This window comes from Myotis yumanensis, unplaced genomic scaffold, assembly GCF_028538775.1.
Source record: "Myotis yumanensis isolate MYYU_CA2020_CCGP unplaced genomic scaffold, mMyoYum1.0.hap1 SCAF_23, whole genome shotgun sequence".
In the NCBI taxonomy this organism is placed as follows: Eukaryota; Metazoa; Chordata; class Mammalia; order Chiroptera; family Vespertilionidae; genus Myotis; species Myotis yumanensis.
In genome coordinates this window covers 3,539,251-3,559,044 of record NW_027223774.1, presented here as the reverse complement: position 1 = coordinate 3,559,044, position 19,794 = coordinate 3,539,251, and the positions used below count along the sequence as shown (strand labels likewise).

The window sequence follows — 19,794 nt, the reverse complement described above, 5'->3', positions numbered from 1 at the left end:
TGACTGGTAATGAGAGTGGATATGTGTGTATTAGTGAATATGTGTGTAAGAGTGTGTAGACATGAGTGTGTGTGAGCCGGTGTGAGCATATATGAATGTGTGTATGTGTGAGTGTACATATGTAAGAGTGGTTAAGTGTGTATGCTTATGTGTGTGTAAGTGTCCAGGTGTATGAGTGTGAGTGTATTTGTGTGTGAGAGTGTATGTGTGATAGTGTGTGTATCTGTGTGTGTGTGAGTGTATTTGTGAGTGTGTGTAGGAATGCACATGTGTGTGAGTGTGTGTGTGTTCATGGGCAGCTATACCCATCTGTCTGAGGGAAGCAGAGGTGAGAGCTGAGGTGGGAGGGTCACACCTGGATGATCATGATCAGCCTTGAGTTCAGAAGGAAGAGCCTGGACTCACCCTGAAGACAGTGAGGACCATGGAAGGGTTTACGCATAAACAGCTTCTGAAAGGGAGTGGCAAAGGCAGATGTGGAAGGTGAAGTGGAGAAGGGACTGAGGGTGTGGAGCTCAGAGCTCAGGCAGGTGGTGGACGTGACCGCTGCCATGAGGGTGTGAAGGTGACCTCCCTCCCTGCCTTGTTGACTGGGGGACACCAAGGGCCCCTCAGAACAGTGAGCCCAGGGTTGAGAAAGGGAGGAGCCTGGGATTGTGCAAGATGCATCTGCTTCCACAGGGCAGCTCAGTACCTCTTCCTGGCCCTGAGACGCAGGTCCTACGTCTCACACAGGTTTCATCTGAATTTCTATCTATGTGAGAAGTGGGATCTCTCCATCTCATGGGGGTCAATCATCTGAGTCATTTCTGCCCCTTCAGAGCACCTTTGAGGTCGGGTGTCACTCTCTTCTTCAAACTATGGAGACTCATCAGGATTCAGACAAAACAACATTCAGGGATTCCTGTTCCAAGGCCTAACACACACAGACACATTAAATATCAGTGTGGAGCTACCATCTGAGTGGTTGAAGGACACTTGAGCAGGCTACTTCCTCCCTTGACTTTTCAGCAATACCAATGCCTTCCCCACAAAGATGGTGAGAATTTTTCTTGTCTGAGATAATGAGGAAATGAAACCAGCCATTCCATGCCGATGGAGATGGTGGAGGTTTGAAAAATCGAAAAGCAGAGACGACTCGTCCAAAGGAGCAGAAGGAAGATTCCAGGTCAGACCCCTCGTGTGGAGGCACCTGGATCATGACAGACCCTTGCTGGGCTGGGGGGTGAGGTCATGGCCTTTCCATCAGCTGGTGCTGGGCCAGTGAGTGAGTCTGTGGCACACAATGAACGTCTTACGTGTGTCCACCATTTACGCAATGCCACATGGGTGACAGATCAATACGAGAAAAAGAAACCAATTACTTTTTCTTTTGAGAAAAGAAAACAGGGAAACTATCTTATTAGCTTGTAGCAGACACATTTTCCCACGATCTGGACACAAGAACACCAACTTAGGGGGGACATGGACACAGTGGAATCCACTAAGATGAAGAACTTCTGTTCCTTGTAACCACCAGCAAGACAGTGAAGACGATAGATATTTGCGATGTCAAAATGAGACCAGAGACTGGCACTCAGTTCATTAGGAAACATGTACAAGTTGTTATGTGGCAGCAGAAAGCAATAGAGAAGCAAGCAAAAACTTAACAAGCAACTGGTATTGACATGCAAATGTGCAGTGGCATTATTTAAGGTGATAAGCTGGCCTTGGCTGGTGTTTCTCAGTGGTTAGAGCATCAGCCTGACCACCGAAGGGTCACAGGTTTGCTTCCAGGTCAAGGGAATGTGCCTTGGTTGCAGGTTTGCTCCTCAACCCACATTGGGATGCAAGCAATTGACGCATCTCTCTCACATTGATGTTTCTCTCTCGCTCTCTCCTTCCCTCTCTCCCTTGCATCCTCTCAAAAAATCATTGGAAATAACATCCTCAGGTGAGGAGTAAGGAAAAAATGTTTAAATAAAAGGTGCTGAGCTTTATAAATCATAGAGGATATAAATGTGCATCAAACCACAGAGTGGTAAAAATACCTACACTGAATAAAGAACATTAAAAAGGCACGAAACACAAAGGGTCCGCAGGGATGGGAACCTATCAGGACCCCAAACCAGGGAAAGTTGAGAAAATGCTGATGCCACTAGGAAACTGCTCAGCAGAATCTTTTATAAATGAGCTTCCTCAAGAGCCATGGTCAGGTGTCCCATTGAGCTGTTCAGAGCCAGACTTTCAGGGCCTGAGTCAGGACCAGAACCTGGGTCCTGTCCTCTCTGAGTAGGAGTCAGACAAGCAGACACATGAGACCCTGAGGCTCAGACACTGCTGACCAGCCTCCTGAAGCCTGGACTCCCCGGAAGCCCTCATTCTGGGGAGATGCAGAGCCAGGCTCAGGGGAGGGCTGTCTCCTTGCTGGGGGCTGTGGTAACCCCGAAAGGTTACAACAGCCTTTACCTCGTCACATCCTGTGAGACTCTGTTCTCCAGGCTCAGGCTTCCTCCATCTGCAGAGCCGGAGCCCTCAGAGCAGACGCCATGATGTCCATCCTCTCTGCCCTTCTCTGCCTCGGTCAGTTGTTGAAACAGGGACAGGGAGCAGGAGGGGCAGCTTCATCCTCTTGTTCGTGGGGAACCTCAGGCTCGGGCAGCTCAAATGGATGGGCCCTGATGGGAAGGGAATCAGCTCAGATGTCTGGGTGCAAACCTCTCACCGACACTCTCTTCCAGGGCTGAGTCTGGACCAGAGGATCCACGTGCAGGCAGGTGAGTCCTCCCCAGGCTCCATGTCCCTCCTCTTACTTCACCCCTGGGGTTCAGGAGGGAGCGCAGAGGTGCTGGGTTGAAGTGATAGAAGAGGAGTTTCTAGCGCTACGCTAGGAAAGGAAGGTGGGGAAGGTCTTGGTCATGAAGCCTCTGGTTTCTTTCCAGGGACCCTACCCAAACCCACCCTCTGGGCTGACCCAGCCTCTGTGATGCCCTGGGGGAGCCCCGTGACCATCTGGTGTCAGGGGACCCTGGAGGCCAAGGAGTTCTGTTTTGAAAAAGAGGGAAGCATATTGCTATGGGGCAGAATGAAACCACTAGATCCGATGGACAAGGGAATGTTCAGCATCACAAGCCTGACAGAGGATGGTGCTGGGATATATCGCTGTTACTATCGCAGACCTACTGGCTGGTCAGAGCGCAGTGACCCTCTGGAGCTGGTGGTGATGACAGGTGAGAGGACACTCAGGGGTTCCGACCTCAGGCTCTGCCCTCAGGAAGGGGGTCTGCTCTCAGGTTGTCCCCCTCTCACAGCCCAGCCCTGGGGACTTGAGGGAGGTCTGAGCCCATTTCACACGCTGCCTCCTCCTCTCCTAGGAGCCTATAGCAGACCCAGCCTCGCAGCGCTGACCAGCCCTGTCTTGCCCTCAGGAGGGAACGTGACCCTCCAGTGTGGCTCAAGGCAGGGATTTGACAGGTTCATTCTGACAAAGGAAGGAGATCACAGGCTCTCTTGGGTCCAGAACTCACAGACAGAACCCAGGAGGCAGTTCCAGACACTGTTCACTGCGGGCAACGTGACCCCCAGCCACCGGTGGACGTTCAGATGCCATGGCTGCTACAGGGACAGCCCCCAGGTGTGCTCACACCCCAGTGATGCCCTGGAGCTCCTGGTCTCAGGTGAGTCACATTATTGTCCCATCCATTGATTTGGGCATAAAACTGGGATATTATTAGGGTCATTACTTGGAGGGGTGCCTCATGTGAATGGATTGCAGAAGGGGAGCACAAAGACTCCTGGGCCAGGGACACAAAGCAAGATAGTGAGACCTGGAAGCCAGGACAGGAGAAGGGGTTATGGGAGGAACAGACCAAGTATTTCATGTCTGGTCTCCCCAGGTGAGTCTGGGAAGCCCTCCATTCTGAGCCAGCAGGGCTCCATCGTGGCCTATGGACAGAACCTGACCCTCCAGTGTCGCTCTGATGTCAGCTATGACAGATTCGCTCTGCACAAGGAGGGGAGACGGGTCCTCCACCAGAGCCGTGTCCTGCAGCCCCAGGCTGGGCTCGCTCAGGCCCACTTCCACCTGGACACTGTGAGCAGCTCCCACGGGGGCCGGTACAGATGCTACGGTGGATACAACCTCTCCTCCGAGTGGTCGGCTCCCAGTGACCCCCTGGACATCCTGGTGGCAGGTGAGGAGCCAGTGGGTTCAGTCAGGGACCCAGACTCTGCACAGGCCCTGCTGGGGGTCTCTGTTGGTGAAGCCAGAATGAAAGTGCAGGGCCCAAGAAGGGAGAGAGGCAGAGAGAGACAGGAGGTGGAAGGAGAGAGAGGGGAAGCTCAGAGAAACAGAGACAGACAGAGAGGACGGTCCTCAGAGAGAGGCCTGGTGACTCTCAGGTCAGAACAAGGTGGGCAGGCAGCCCTCACCCTCCCTCCTTCTCTCTAGGACACCTGCCTGACAGACCCTCCCTCTCGGTGCAGCCAGGCTCCAGGGTGGCCTCAGGAGAGAACGTGACCCTGCTGTGTCAGTCACAGAGCCCGACGGACACATTCCTTTTGTCCAAGGAGGGGCCAGCCGATCCCCCCCTGCGTCTGAGATCAGAGGATCGAGCTCAGCAGTTCCAGGCAGAGTTCTCCATGAGTCCTGTGACCTCAGCCCACGGGGGCACCTACAGGTGCTACAGCTCACACAGCTCCTCCCCCTTCCTGCTGTCACTCCCCAGTGAACCCCTGGAGCTCCTGGTCTCAGGTGAGGGCCCCTGACCCTGTCTGCTGAGCTGTCAGCTCAGGGTCCTGTCCCCAGAACAATCATGGGATGAAAGGGAGTGAGGGGCTCTTGGGATGGTCGCCCCAAGATCTTTTTCTTAGAGCCCTCCCACCCCATCCCCCCACTTCCCCTCACCTGGATACGGAGGCAGTGGGAGGGCCTCAGGGCCACAGCACAGATGTAAGAGGGTGTCTGTGTGAAATGGTGTCCAGAATCAGCCCAAGCCTCTCACCCTCTTCCTGTCCTCATTTCCAGGACCCTGTGGTGGCCCCACACCCTCACCCACAGGGCCCACCTCCACAGCTGGTGAATCCCGGGGAGCTCTGCTCAGAGGGAGCACAGCCCCCCCCCCCCCCCCCGCCATGCTCAGCAAGTCCTGAGAGTCTGTCACGGGTGGAGTGACCCAGATCCTCAAGGACGTGCTTGTGTCCCAGAGGGGCAGGGAGTCCCAGGGTCTGAGGCACTTGATGGGTGGAGTGATCATGGCAGGGGAGATGTGGGGGCGCAGGCTGGGGAGGTGAACATGGACTCATTTGGGGAGAAGGCAGCCCCCACCCTCCTGCTCCATCTCATCCACAGGAGGCTCTGGGGATCGGTCTCTCGCACCCACAGTGTCAGGCATACAGACTGGTAAATGAGGGGCTCTGTGGGGAGGTGGTGGGTTTCTCTATGGGGGACAGTGGCTGAGCCATGTGTCGGTTCAGGCCCTTCTGGATTAGCTGACGTGGACATGCCCTTCCCCTGCCTGGGCCTCAGTGACTGCAAGTGTAAAAGGAGGGAATTCTTGTCCAGAGCTTAGATTTTCTGTTGGTTCTGGCCCTGACCTCCTGGGAGAGGGGAGCCTCACAGGGAAGCCCCTGGGACGTGATGTTATGGGGCCTGTCCCGTCTGTCTCAGTGATGATGACACTGTACAGGGAGGGACAGACAGGACAAGGGTCCGGGCACCCAGTCCTCCCCCTCAGCTCAGGCTCAGCTCAGAGGAGGGAACAGGGTGGATCAGCTCCTGGCTCTGCTGCTCCTGCTGTGGGGCTGGGCGGCCCCTTCTCTCCTCTGAGTGTCGGGTTCCTGTCTGCTCATCCCTGGTCCCATCCTGCTCATAGGCTGCTGGGAGATGAGGTGACAGAAGGGCCTCACAGAGCTCAAGAAGGCAGGGCCCCAAGCCCAACCCGGTGTTCCTATGGGGCTGTCAGAGACCTGTGGGTGGAGAAGGATCCAGGAGAGACTCAGAGTCCACCCCACACCCTGCCCATTCCTGTCCCTGCTGTGCTGGGGGCGGTATTGAGGAAGGATCCTCAGCTGCAAATGAGAGCTGAACAGGAACCTTGCAGAGGAGGAGTCCAGAGCACAAAGAAGTGTCCACTTAGAATGTGGGCGTGGGGCCTGAGGCCAGCACAGGGAACCCACAGTCCCAGGTTCCAGTTCCTGCACTGCCCCATCCAGGCTGGGTGACCTGGGGCATGTGGTTAACTCCTCTGAGCCTCAGTGAAGTGGGTGGTTGGGTCAGCCATGCCTGGTGCATGACTGCTGTGAGGTGAGAGGAGATAAATGACAGGTCCCAGCATGTGCCTCTCACACAGTGGGTGCTCGTTAAATGGCATCATTGGCTCATTCATGAAGTCACTACTGTCCTAGGTCCCAAATGGTACTGGATAGGGGTCTTGGTGGCTTTGGTCCTGCTGCTCTCCCTTCTTCTCTTCCTCCTCCTCCGACATCGGCGTCAGAGCAAAGGCAGGACCTCAGGTGAGTAGGGAAGGGTGTGACCTGGGTCACAGAATGGGGGGCTCAGAGCACCTGCTACAGGAAAACCAAATGGATGGAGAAGGTGAGCTGAGAAAAAGATTTCTCCAGAATCTCACATCAGAAATCCTAGGAAGAAGACACTCACTGTCAGCACAGATGGACAGAGGTAAGGTCATCTTTCATCCTTCTCAACCTCATGAATAGGAAACATTCTCACAAGCGCGTTTTCCGAATCTATTGATAAGATCATGTGATTTTTATCCTTCATTTTGTTTATGTGGTGTGTCACATTTACTGATTCAAGAATATTAAACCATCCTTGCATGTCCAGAGAAAGTCCTCTTGGTCATGGTGTGTGATCTTTTTAATTTATTGCTGGATCTGGCAACATGAGGATAAGTGACAGGAGGATTTCAACAGTGAAATCAAGGAAACGCTGTTCTGTCTCACTGTCTCTCTCCAGCAGAGCAGGCAGGATGAAGGCCCCCAGGGAGTCTGTACGCCCAGGTGAACTGCTCACCATCAAGACTCAGGCAGGGAATGACCACCTCTCTTCCTTTCCTATCAGGGGAACTTTTTGACATGAAGGACAGACAAGCAGAAGAGAACAGACAGATGGACAGTCAGGTGAGTCCCATCCTCCCCAGGCCCCAAGGCTCTCAAACCCCAACCGTGTTTCATCCCTCTCTCTCCCCCTGCTCCAGGCTGCTGCATCTGATGACCCCCAGGATGTGCCCTATGCAGAGCTGAATCTATTGGCCCATAGACAACAGACAAGTGCACCCCCATTCTCCCCATCAAAGGAGCCCTCAGAAGAGCCCAGTGTGTACGCTGCTCTAGCCATCCACTAGCTCAGGATGGACTCAGACCACCACACTCCAGGAAGGGGTATGCAGGAACCCCAGTAGGCAGGAAAGCTACACCTCTGGACACTTGGCTAGTGCCCCACCAACCGTGGAGACCTGAGGTGCCCCTGGGACTCTCAGGGAGTCACCTCATTCTATAGTCAAAGATAAGCCAATATCTCTACATTTGGAAATCAAAGCAACAGACTTCCCAATAATCAACGTGTGAACAATGTGAATGTTTTAACTGGAATTGTAATGTAAATATGACACATCAAACCTATGAAATAATAAAATTAAGAACCTTAAAAAAATCAATGGCCTAATCTATTATGTCAAGGATTTAGAAAAACAAAACATTGCATTTATACTTTAGATCCATAGCCATCTAGATGATAAAGATATGTCTATTATGCGTTATCTATAATAATAAAAGCATAATATGCAAATTAGACTGGACAGCAGAACGACCTTCCCAACATCAATCTGGATGAAGCCGCAGTGGCAGGGGCCAAGGCAGAGGCTGTTAGGGGTGATCAGGCAGGCACAGCGGTTAGGGGTGATCAAACAGGCAGGCAGGCTAGTGGTTAGAAGCCAGTGGTCCTGGATTGTGAGAGGGTGCAGTCCATGCTGAGGAACCACCCCCCCCCTCCCCGATGCATGAATTTCATGCATTGGGTCTCTACTGAAATATAAACCAACCAAAAATAGAATGAAATCCTGCCATTTGGGACAACATGGATGGACTTAGAGGGCATTATGCTGCGTGAAATGATTCAGACAAGGAAAGATCTCACTTACCTCCGGGATTTTTCACATCCTCAAAGCAAAGGAAACAAAAACAGACCCATAGAAATAAGTAACAAACTGATTATTGCCAGATGGGAGGGAAGGAAGGATAGGTGAGAAGGGGAAGGGAATGTAGTCAATAATAAATATCATATCTGTGTTGCACATCTAAAACTAATATGACATTGTATGCCAACTATGGTTTAATAAAAACAGTCAATTAAACAATAGAATTTTTTTCTAAATGGAGGCGTAAGGATGAAATGATAAGGCTTTGCATAGCAAAGGAAACCATCAACAAAATGAAAAAACAACCCACCGAATGGAGAGCAATTTGCCAATACACCTGATAAGGGCTTATTGTCCAACATTTATAAGGAACTTATAAAGCTTAACACCAAAACCCCCAAAACAATTCAATAAAAAAAATTGGGCAAAGGACCTAGATAGACACTTCTCCAAAGAGGGCACATCGAAGGCCAATAGACATATGAACAGATGCTCAACATCACTAATCATCAGAGAGACGCCAATCCAAACCACACACCTTCCGGAACGGCTTATCATCAATAAATCCACAAATATCTATGCCTCTCTATGATCACAGCAGCCTTTTTTTTTTTTTAGAAAGGAATTTAATTATGCTTTTATTTATTTTGTTCATATTAATGTATATCATGGATTGTTGAAATTGGCAAACTTTAAAACAGGCCATTAATTTTAGCTTGTTACAAAAGCCAAGATCTGGAAACAGCCCAAGTGCCCACTAGCAGATGAAAGCTATGGTATATTTACACAATGGAATATTGTGCAGCTGTCAAATAAAGAAGGAACTCTTACCTTTTGCAATAGCATGAATGGATCTGGAGAGCATGATCTGAAGTGAAATAAGTCAATCAGAGAAAGACAAGTTCCCTATGATTTCACTCATATTTGGAATCTAATAAACAAATAAAACATAGTAGAGGGCACTTGTGTAAACAGAGAACAGACTGACAGCTGTCAGAGGAGAGGCGGCTGTGGGCTGAGGGGAAGGGCGAATGGATTAAGCAAAGAAATACAAGAAGATTCATGGACTCAGACAATACTATGGTGACTGCCAGAGGAAGGGAGAGATGGGGGGAGGTAAAAATGGGGTAAGTTGTGTGGAAATAGACTAGACTTAGAATGATAAGCACACAATACCATGTACAGATGATGTAGTGTAGAATGGTATACCTGAAACCTATATAATTTTATTAACCAATGTCACCCCAGTAAATAAAAATTTCAGTAAAAAGCAAATACATGTAGGCTGTTCGGAAATGTGGTTCTACTCAGACCCTCAGCACCTGCTATTTTTAGGGTGAGAAGAAGATATCGCCTTCCTGTGAGGCAAACACCTAGTGAGGACCCTGCCCCCCACATCCTGCGACCTTCTCTGCTTGACTCAGCCCCTGCCTCCTCTTCCTCAGAAGCACCCTGGTCCCCAAGTCCTCAGTCTCTGGAAGTGCAGGTCGACAGGAGCTGAATATGGACTTAGTGTTTCTGAATTTCTGCTCCTTAATGCTTCTGAGGTGACAACACAAGACGGGAAACTCTCCTGGGAATTTTATGGCTTTGTGGCTTACATTTAAGTCTTTTATCCATTTTGAGTGTACTCTTGTGTATGGTGTAAGTGGGTGGTCTAGTTTATTTTCCTTCTCTTTTTTTTTTTGCATGTACCTTTTCAATTTTCCCAGCACCATTTATTGCAGAGCGTGCCTTCACTCTGATGATAACTCACAAAGTCACTAATCATCTGGGACTAATCACTTAGCCCTCGTGCACTGCTGCTGGGGATGCATCCGGGTCCCACCTCTGTGGAAAGCAGAATGGAGGTTCCCCCCCACCCAAAAAAAAATGGAACTGCCATTCGACCCAGTGATTCCACTTCTGGGGATATCATTGAATAAACCTGAAACGCTCATTCGAAAGACTATACACATCCCCTATGTTCACTGTAGCATTATTTACAACAGCCAAGATGTGGAAGCAGCCACGTGCCCATCAGTAAATGAGTGGATTAAAAAGCTGTGGTAGGTTTACACGATGGAGTACTACTGGGCTGTGAGAAAGAAGGAAGTCCTACCTTCTGCGGCAGCATGGATGGATCTGCCAGTTTGTATGCTAAGTGAAATAAGGCAGTTAAAGTAGGACACCTTCCATATAAAATCACTTAAATGTGGAATTTAAACAACAAAATCATTAAATATATTTAATTTTTATTGTTGACATTGTTACAGATGTTACCCATTTCTCCCATTTGCCCACCTCCACCTACCCCATTTCCCCCTCCCTTGGCCTCACCACACTGTTGTCTGTGTCCATGGGCTGTGCATATATGTTCTTTAGTGAATCGTTCCCATTCTTCATCAAGTCACCCCCCCCAACTCTCCCCCCCTCTGACATCTGTCACTCTGTAAATCCGTTTCTCCTCCTGTCTTGATATGTCTCCCATAATGTTGCCATTAACATTCTTATTTTCTTTTTATACTAGAGGCCCAGTGCATAAATTCTTGCACTGGTGGGGTCCTTCAGCCTGGCCTGCACCCTCTCACAGGCCAGGCTGCAGGATGGGACTGAAACTTGCAGGATCTGACATCCCCCAAGGAATGTAGTAGTGCATGAAGTGGCAGCGACTGAGGAGGAGTCCAAGCCCCAGCTGGGCTCCGCATCACTCCCGCTCATCCTGCCAGCCCTAAGCAAATGCTGCCACTTGGTAGTGCTACCACGGAGGCAGGAGCGGTTCACACCACCACAGTTTTGAACACCAGCAGTGATCCTGGCTTCTGGCTCACGTATGAAAACTGAACGGAACTCCAGCTGTGGGAGCGCACTGACAACCAGGAGGCAGCTCCTGCATTTAGCATCTGCCCCTGGTGGTCAGTGTGTGTCATAGTAACCAGTTGACCAGTCAACGGGCCGTTTGGTAGTTTGGTCACTTAGGCTTTTATATATATATATATATACTAGAGGTGTGATGCATGAAATGCGTGCAAAAGTAGGCCTTCCTTCCCCCATCTGCCAGCACTGGCTTCCCTCTGGCACCCGGGACCCGGGCTTCCCTTGTAGCCTCACTTTCGTCTGAAGGTCATCTAGAAGGACGTCCAGTCTCATTAGCATATTACCCTTTTATTATTATAGAGAGCCTTCCCCTTCAAGATAAAACCGTATCTTTTGTACTGTTATTGACATTATTACAGATGACCTTCATCTCTGCCTATATGCCCCGCCTCCACCCAACACACACCCCACTGCAGGCCTTCTGCACACTAATATCTATGGTTTTGAGCTAAGCATATATGCAGGTAAGTTCTTTAGTTAATCTTTTTCTGCCGCCCTCCCTTCTCTGAGATCTGTCCAGTTGTTCCATGCAGCATGCCTCTGGACTTATTTTTTTTATCAAGTTACATTGTTCATTAGATGCCACATATAAGTGAAATCCTGCAATATTTGTCTTTCTCTGACTGGCTTATTTCACTTAGCATAATATGCTCCAGGTGCCTCCGTGCTGTCTCAAAGGCTAAGGGGTCCTTCTTTTTTCAAAGCTGCATAGTATTCCCTGGTGTAAATGTACCACAGCTGTTTACCCACCCATCTACAGATGGGCACTAAGGCTGTTTCCAGGTCTTAGCTATGAACAATCTTTCTGATTGATGTTTCAGATTCTGAGGATATATTCCCACAAGTGGGATCTGCTGGGTCCATCGGCAGTTCCATTTTGAGCTTCATGTTAACAACTGAGGAATGAAGCACTAAAATCTCTGCTATGCAAACTTCACTGGGAGTTGAGACTGTTTCCTGATGGATAAGCAGCACCAACGTGACACTGCAAAGTCCCTTCAAAATTGTCGTCACGGAATCCAAAGGCCAGACCACATGTGTAGAGTCGCCAGGAACAAAGGAAATGATCCCCGCAGTGCCCGGGAGGGATCGGGCACCTGTCCCCCAAGATCCTTCTCTCCTCCTGAGCCCTCAGTTTGGGGAAACTCAGAGCCAGGCCCAGGGCGGGACAGTCCGCAGGCAATGGGTGCACAGCTTGCGGACCCGGAAGGGCTGCAGCAGCTTCTGACCCACCACATCCTGTGCGTCTCTGTTTTTCAAGCCATAAGTCTCCTCCATTTGCACAGCAGGAGCCTCACGAGCAGACGCCATGATGTCCATCCTCTCTGCTCTTCTCTGCCTCGGTCAGTTGTGGACACGGGGAGGGGCAGCAGCAGGGGTGGCGGCACCCGCTTGTATATGGGGAACCTCAGTCTCAGGCAGCTCGAGTGAGCGGGGCCCTGATGGGAGGAGAATCAGCTCAGACGTCCGCATGCAAATCTCTCACATGGACTCTTCCAGGGCTGAGTCTGGGCCAGAGGATCCACGTGCAGGCAGGTGAGTCCTCCCCAGGCTCCAGGTCCCACCTGTTACTTCACCCCAGGGGCTCAGGAGGGAGCACAGAGGTGCTGGGATGAGCTGGGGGATGAGGGTGGGGAAGGGCTTTGTAATGCACCTTCTGGTTTCCTTCCAGGGACCCTCCCCAAACCCACCCTCTGGGCTGAACCAGGCCCTGTGATCCCTTATGGGAGCCCTGTGACCCTCTGGTGTGAGGCGACCCTGGAGGCCCAGAAGTTTGATCTGTATAAGGAAGGAAAACGTGTGCTTTGGAACACACAGACTGAAAGGAAGTTCACAACCAAGACCAAGTTCTCCATCACAAACATCACAGAGCATGATGCAGGGAGATACTCCTGTTATTATAACAGCTCCACTGGCAGGTCAGATCCCAGTGACTCCCTGGAGCTGCGGGCAACAGGTGAGAGGACTCTCAGGGGTCCCAGCCTTGGGCTCTGCCCTCAGGAAGGGGGTCTGCTCTCAGGGTGTCTCCCTCTCACAGCCGAGCCCTTGGGGACACGAGGGAGGTGTGAGCCTCATTTAATAGGCTGTCTCCTCCTCTCCTAGGATCCTTCAGCAAACCCAGTCTCTCAGCCCTGCCAAGCCCGGTCATGACCTCAGGAGGGAACCTTACCCTCCAGTGTGGCTCAAGGGAGGTGTTTGACAGGTTCATTCTGACTAAGGAAGGAAAAGACAGGGTCTCCTGGACCCTGGACTCACAGCCACAGCCCAGTGGGCAGTCCCAGGCCCTGTTCCCTGTGGGTCCCGTGAGTCCCATTCACTGGTGGAGGTTCAGATGCCACGGCTGTTTCAGGAACAGCCCCCAGGTGTGGTCATACCCCAGTGATGCCCTGGAGCTCCTGATCCCAGGTAAGTCCCATCCTGCTCCCATCCATGGATTGAGGCACCAGACATTGGCATCTTCTCTGGGAGGGGAGCCCCATGTGAAGGGGTGCGGAGAGTGGAGCACAGGAGCCCCTGGGGCAGAGACACAGAGAGAGACAGTGAGACCTCGGAGCTAGGCCAGGAGAAGGGGTTATGGGAGGAGCAGCCCCTGTAATTCATGTCTGGTCTCCCCAGGTGAGTCTGGGAAGCCCTCCCTCCTGAGCCAGCAGGCCCCCATCGTGGCCTCTGGACAGAGACTGACCCTCCAGTGTCGCTCTGATGTCGGCTATGACAGATTCGCTCTGCACAAGGAGGGTGAACCGGACCTCTCCCACAGCCTTGTCCTGCAGCCCCAGGCTGGGCTCTCTCAGGCCTACTTCCCCCTGGGCACTGTGAGCAGCTCCCACGGGGGCCGGTACAGATGCTACGGTGGATACAACCTCTCCTCTGAGTGGTCGGCCCCCAGTGACCCCCTGGACATCCTGGTGGCAGGTGAGGAGCCCGTGGGTTCAGTCAGGGTCCCTGACTCTGAACAGGCCCTGCTGGGGTCTCAGGTTGTGAGGTCAGAATGAAAATGCAGGCCCCCAGGGAGGGAGAGAAACAGAGAGAGACAGGGGGTGGAAGAAAAGGGGAAACTCAGAGAAACAGAGACAGACAGAGAGGAGGGTCCTCAGAGAGAGCCCTGGTGACTCTCAGGTCACAACAAGGTGGGAAGGCAGCCCTCACCCTCCCTCCCTCTCTCTAGGACACCTGCCTGACAGACCCTCACTCTCCGCGCAGCCAGGCCCCGGGGTGGCCTCAGGAGAGAACGTGACCCTGCTGTGTCAGTCACAGAGTCAGAGGGACACGTTTCTTCTGTCCAAGGAGGAAGCAGCCGGTCCCTCCCTGCGTCTGAGATCAGAGGATCGAGCTCAGCAGTCCCAGGCAGAGTTCTCCATGAGCCCTGTGACCTCAGCCCATGGGGGCACCTACAGGTGCTACAGCTCACACAGCACCTCCCCCTACCTGCTGTCATTCCCCAGTGAGTCCCTGGAGCTCCTGGTCTCAGGTGAGGGCCCCTGACCCTGTCTGCTGAGCTGTCATCTCAGGGTCCCCTCCCCAGGGGAATTATAGGCTGAAATAGTGGTGAGGGGCTCTAGGATGGTCATCCAGAAGTTTTCTCTTCCTTAGAGGCCCTCCCATCCTATACTCTCCCTCCTCCTCACGCGGGTCTGAAGGGGTAGGTGGGCAGTGGGAGTGTCTTCGGAGCCCCAGCACAGATGTAGTAGAAGTCTGAGAGAAGTTCCTACTCCAGGACAGCACCAGCTCCTCACCTTCTTCTTGTCCTTCCCAAGAACCTGTGGGGCCCCAGCCCTCCACCACAGGCCCCAGATGAGGAGCCCAGAGCACAGAGCTGGTGTCCCCCTGGGGGGCAGTGTGAGGACAGCACAGGGAACCCACAGTCCTGGGTCCCAGTATCAACCCTGCTCCATCCAAGATGGGTGACCTGGGGTATGTGATTGACCTCTCTGAGCCGCATGGAAGTGGGTGGTGGGGTCAGCAATCCCTGGTGCATGACTGCTGTCAGGTGAGAGGAGATGAGGGACAGACCCCAGCACATGCCTCACACACAGTAGGTGCTCATCAAATGGTATCACTGGCTCATTCATGACGTCACTCATGTCCTAGGTCCCAAATGGAACCTGAACATCCTGATCGGGATCTCGGTTACCCTCGTCCTGCTACTCTCCCTCCCCCTCGTCCTCCTCCTCCGGCACCAATGTCAGAGCAAAGGCAGGACGTCAGGTGAGTAGGGAAAGGGGTGACCTGGGTCACACAATGGGGTGCTCAGAGCACCTGCCATAGGAAATCAAATGGATGGAGATGGTCAGCTGAGAAAAGACTTTTCCAGAATCTGAAATCAGAAAACCTAGAAAGAAAACAATGTCAGACAGTCTCATGAAATATGCACACAAGTGGGTGTTAAGGTTTGGGTTATTTTAATCTTTATTGTTCAGATTATTTCAGATGTCCCTCTTTTTCTCCCCCATAGCTCCCTTCCACCCGGTTCCCACCCAACCCCAGCCCCTGCCACCCCACTCTCTGCTTTCATAGGTACTGCATACATACATATAAGATCTTTGTCCCATCTCTTCCCGCACTCCCCCCACAACCCCTTGCTCCCGAGAATTGTCAGTCCACTCCATTTCCATGCCCCTGATTCTATTACATGCACTAGTTTATTCTGTTGATCAGATTTTTCATTCATTTGATTTTTAGATTCACTTGTTTATAGATATGTATTTGTTGTCACTTTGTTGTTCATCACTTTTTATCTTTACCTTTTTCTTCTTTTTCCTCTTCTTAAAGAATACCCTTCAGTATTTTATATAATACTGGTTTGGTGGTGATGAACTCCTTTAGCTTTTTCTTATCTGTGAAGCTCTTTATCTGACCTTCAACTCTAAATGATAGTGTTGCTGGGTAGAGTAATCTTAGTTGTAGGTTCTTGCTATTCATCACTTTGAATATTTCTTGCCACTCGCTTCTGTCCTGCATAGATTCTGTTGAGAAATCAGCTGACAGTCATATGGGTATTCCCTTGTAGGTAACTAACTGTTTTTCTCTTGCTGCTTTTAAGATTCTCTCTTTGTCTTTTGCTCTTGGCATTTTAATTATGATATGTCTTGGTGTGGTCCTCTTTGGATTCCTTTTGTTTGGGGTTCTCTGAGCATCCTGGACTTGTAAGTCTATTTCTTTCACCAGGTAGGGGAAGTTTTCTGTCATTATTTCTTCAAATAGGTTTTCAATATCTTGCTCTCTCTCTTCTCCTGTCACCCCATAATTCGGATGTTTGTATGCTTGAAGTTGTTCCAGAGGCTCCTTACACTATCTTCATATTTTTGGATTCTTTTTTCTTTTTGCTCTTTCGGTTGGGTGTTTTTTTTTTTGTTTCCTTGTATTTCAAATCTTTGACTTGATTCTTGGGATCCTCTACTCTACTGTTGAATCTCTGTATATTATTCTTTATTTCAGTCAGTGTATGCTTTATTTCTGACTGGTCCTTTTCCATTTTTTATTTTTTTTGTCATTCTCACTAAGATCCTTGAAGGGCTCACTAAGTTCCTCAGAGGTGTCTAGAAGATTCTTGAATAACCTTATAACTGTGGTTTAGAACTCTATATCCAGTAGTTTGCTTTCTCCCATTTCTTTCATTTGTCACAAGTTTCTTTGTCTCTGCATTTTGGCTGCTTTCCTGTGTTTGTTTCTATGTATTGGGTAGCTGCTAAGTCTCCTTGAGTTGATAGAGTGGCCTTGTGTAGTAGGTGTCCTATAGGGCCCAGTGACTCAGCCTCCCCAGTCACCTGAGGTAGACACTCTTGGTGCACACTTTTGTGGGCTGTGTGCAGTCTTGTTGTAGTTGAGCCTTGATTGCTGTTGGCATCACTGGGATGAATTGAACTCCAGGCCAATGGAAGTGCTTCTGTGCAGCAGATACCCTTATGGGGCAGGACTTGCTTCAGTGGAGCTTTGGTCTTCCCTGAGTCTGACACTTAGGTGTGTCACTTATGAATGTGAAGAATTGTAACCTGGTATGATCTCACACTGAGCACTGGGTACACTGGCTCTTGGATCTCCAAGGAGGTGCAAAGTCAGCCACTGCCTGTGGCTGCCCAGCAGGAGCTACAGAGAGATCTGCAGATTCCTCCTCTTTGTGTGGAATTTGGAAGTGCCCAGATGAGGCCCAGCTGTGAATCAAGGCAGGTTGCTGTGGTGCTGGCCTTTGCCTTCTTTTGATAGCTTTGGGGCTTCCTGACCCAACTGCAGTTTGACAGGTTTTAGGCAGAGAAAGGACCAGTCATTCATATGCAAAAGCCACTGCATACAGCTTGGGTGGGGTTGTAAATTGGATAGGGTGGGGTCTCAGGGAATCTCCAGGGTGGAGCAAACAGCAATGGCTGCCAGTCAGCTCTGCACCAGAGAGGTCCCAGCTCAGGAACAATGACCATTGTGAGCACCTCCATCTGGAAGAAAGCCACCCCCGTGTTCCTGCCCTGATGCCAGACAGTCCAGTTTCTCCCTGTATGTGTCTGGGTCCCCCAAAGTCTCGCCCAGTACTGGAGCTCAGAACAAGTGGGAGCTTGTATTTCCCTCCCAATTAAATAAAGCGGCACACCTGGGTGCTAGCCCGATCTGTGCCTCTGCGCCTCCTACCAATCTCAATGCACTTTCTTCTTTACCTCTCTAGTTGTAGTACTTCCACTCAGCTAGCTTTCCTGCAGTTCTGAATGATAGTTTTTCTGTATTTTAGTTCTAATTTTTCTATGGTTGTGAGAGGCAGCAAATACAGGTATTTACCTATGCTGCCATCTTGGTTGACTTGAGTGTTAAGGTTTTATTCTTTCCTGTGGAATCACATGGGGAGTGGCTCCTAACCTCCCAGTGCTGAGACTGTCCCTCTTGACCGGCCCAGAGAGGGGCTCATGTCCAACCTCCTGCAAGGGCCACAGACCCAGAGCCCAAGGACAGAGGCCTGCAGACCATGTAACTCCTACCCCAAAGACCTGAAATATCCACCATCTATGGCGCATCTCTGACCCTAAAACTCATGTCTTCTCCTCCAGTTGAAGCCCAGCTTTGGACAGCCAAGAAGAGACTCTTTGTGAGAGGAAGAGACAGCTGCCCTGGAGGAGCGGGCAGAGGGATTTCAGGAGGCAATGGGGAGGGTTAGGCTCGGAGGGTGTGGGGTCAGAGTGGGAAGAACTGAGATGCACACTGCCTGACCTGATGCCTCACCTCACCCCTGAGTTAGTGGTCCATCTGGGAGCAGGCAGAGCCTGCAGCGCTGAGAACTTGGGGACCTACCAGGAGACACCTCCCCGTTCTGCCCCAGCAGATGCCGTCATGAAGGACCCACAGCCTGGGGAGAGCGTGGAGCTGGACCCTCAGGTGAGAACCCTGCTCCTATTCAGGCCACAAGGACATTCTGTCACCCAGTTTAATTCAATGGTTCGTTCCCTATCTCCACCTCACCTTGTTCTCAGCAACGTCCACACTGACCTCTCCTTCTGGGCCCCCGGGTCGTCCTGCTGAGCCTCACTCCTCCTGGTTTCCTTGTGGCCTCATGGCCCCTTCTCCCAGGCCTCCTTTGTTGGCCCCTAATTCTTTGTCTGACCTTGTGAATCCCCAGGTCTCAGGAGGAGGCAGAAATAAGTGAATTACCCATAGGTCACCAAGATCCCTTTCATTCATTCATCCAGAAAATGTGAAAGGGGCTCACTGTTTACGGCTGCTTTTAGGAGCCATTGTGCAGCCCTGAGCTACACTGTCTCCACACTCCTTGAGCTCCCCTGTGGGTGAGGGAGACAATATGCAAACAAGCAGACAGTGTCCGAGAGAACAAAGTGCTGTGAAGGAACATAAAGCAAGAGGAGGAGATAGAGTGCATGGTGGGGAGACAGGGAAAAGAACAGGTGCTGAGGCAGGACATGCTTCTTCAGGAAGATGTGCCATGAGGCTGGAGCCAAATGAGCAAGAGAGAGCACGTTAGGATAAGAGTCAGAACAATAGAAGCATTCAGAGGCCCCAGGTCTTAGGAAGGCCCAGCAGATTCCATCAGGAGAGGGAGCTAATCTGTTTAAAGTTTAAGTCATCTCTCTCTCAACATGTGCTTGAAGTCTGGAGGATTTCGACAGTGGAATCAAGGAGACACTGTTCTGTCTCACTGTCTCCAGCAGAACAGGCAGGATGAAGGCCCCCAGGGAGTGACGTACGCCCAGGTGAACTGCTCACCATCAAGACCCAGGCAGGGAATGGCCACCTCTCCTTCCTCCCTATCAGGGGGATTACTGGATAAGAAGGGCAGACAAGCAGAAGAGGACAGACAGATGGACAGTCAGGTGGGTCCTATCCTCTCCATACCCCAAGTCTTCTCCAACTCTAACCATTTCATCCTACTCACTCTCCCCTTGCTCCAGGCTGTCACCTATGCCCAGCTGAACCACTTGACCCTCAGACAGAAGACATGTGCACCCCCTTCCTCCCTGTCAGAGGAGCCCCCAGATGAGCCCAGTGTGTATGCTATTCTGTCGGTCTACTAGCCCAGGATGGAGCCAGACCCCACACTCCAGGGAAGGGATTCACATTTCCCAGGAGAGGTGGAAACCTGACATGGACCCCCGCAGCTCCTGGAAACCTCTGGGAGTCACCTGATTTTACAGTCAAGATAAGCAATATCACCTGACCAGTGTTGCTCATTGGATGAGAGTCAACCTATGAACCATGAGGCGACAGTTCCTTTCTTGGTCAAAGAACATGCCTGGGTTGCTGTCTCATTCCCCAAGAGGAGGCATGCCGGAGGCAGCCAATCAATGATTCTCATCATTGATGTTTCTATCTCTCT

General features: G+C 51.0%; 2 protein-coding genes across 2 annotated transcripts; both read left to right on the top strand.

Annotated features, from left to right (window-relative positions):
* The first annotated feature begins 2,528 nt into the window (after nt 1-2,528).
* On the top strand, nt 2,529-7,343 carry LOC139000260 (leukocyte immunoglobulin-like receptor subfamily A member 6). Its single transcript, XM_070402514.1, has 10 exons — nt 2,529-2,562; nt 2,721-2,756; nt 2,922-3,209; nt 3,354-3,656; nt 3,876-4,172; nt 4,430-4,732; nt 5,006-5,056; nt 6,385-6,492; nt 7,061-7,119; nt 7,197-7,343. The coding sequence occupies exons 1-10, from the start codon at nt 2,529-2,531 to the stop codon at nt 7,341-7,343; spliced, it is 1,626 nt and encodes a 541-aa protein (XP_070258615.1).
* A 4,957-nt stretch (nt 7,344-12,300) lies between these two features.
* On the top strand, nt 12,301-19,492 carry LOC139000259 (leukocyte immunoglobulin-like receptor subfamily A member 6). Its single transcript, XM_070402513.1, has 10 exons — nt 12,301-12,334; nt 12,492-12,527; nt 12,664-12,948; nt 13,095-13,397; nt 13,608-13,904; nt 14,158-14,460; nt 15,081-15,197; nt 18,017-18,054; nt 18,201-18,341; nt 19,370-19,492. The coding sequence occupies exons 1-10, from the start codon at nt 12,301-12,303 to the stop codon at nt 19,490-19,492; spliced, it is 1,677 nt and encodes a 558-aa protein (XP_070258614.1).
* Nucleotides 19,493-19,794: the final 302 nt, after the last annotated feature.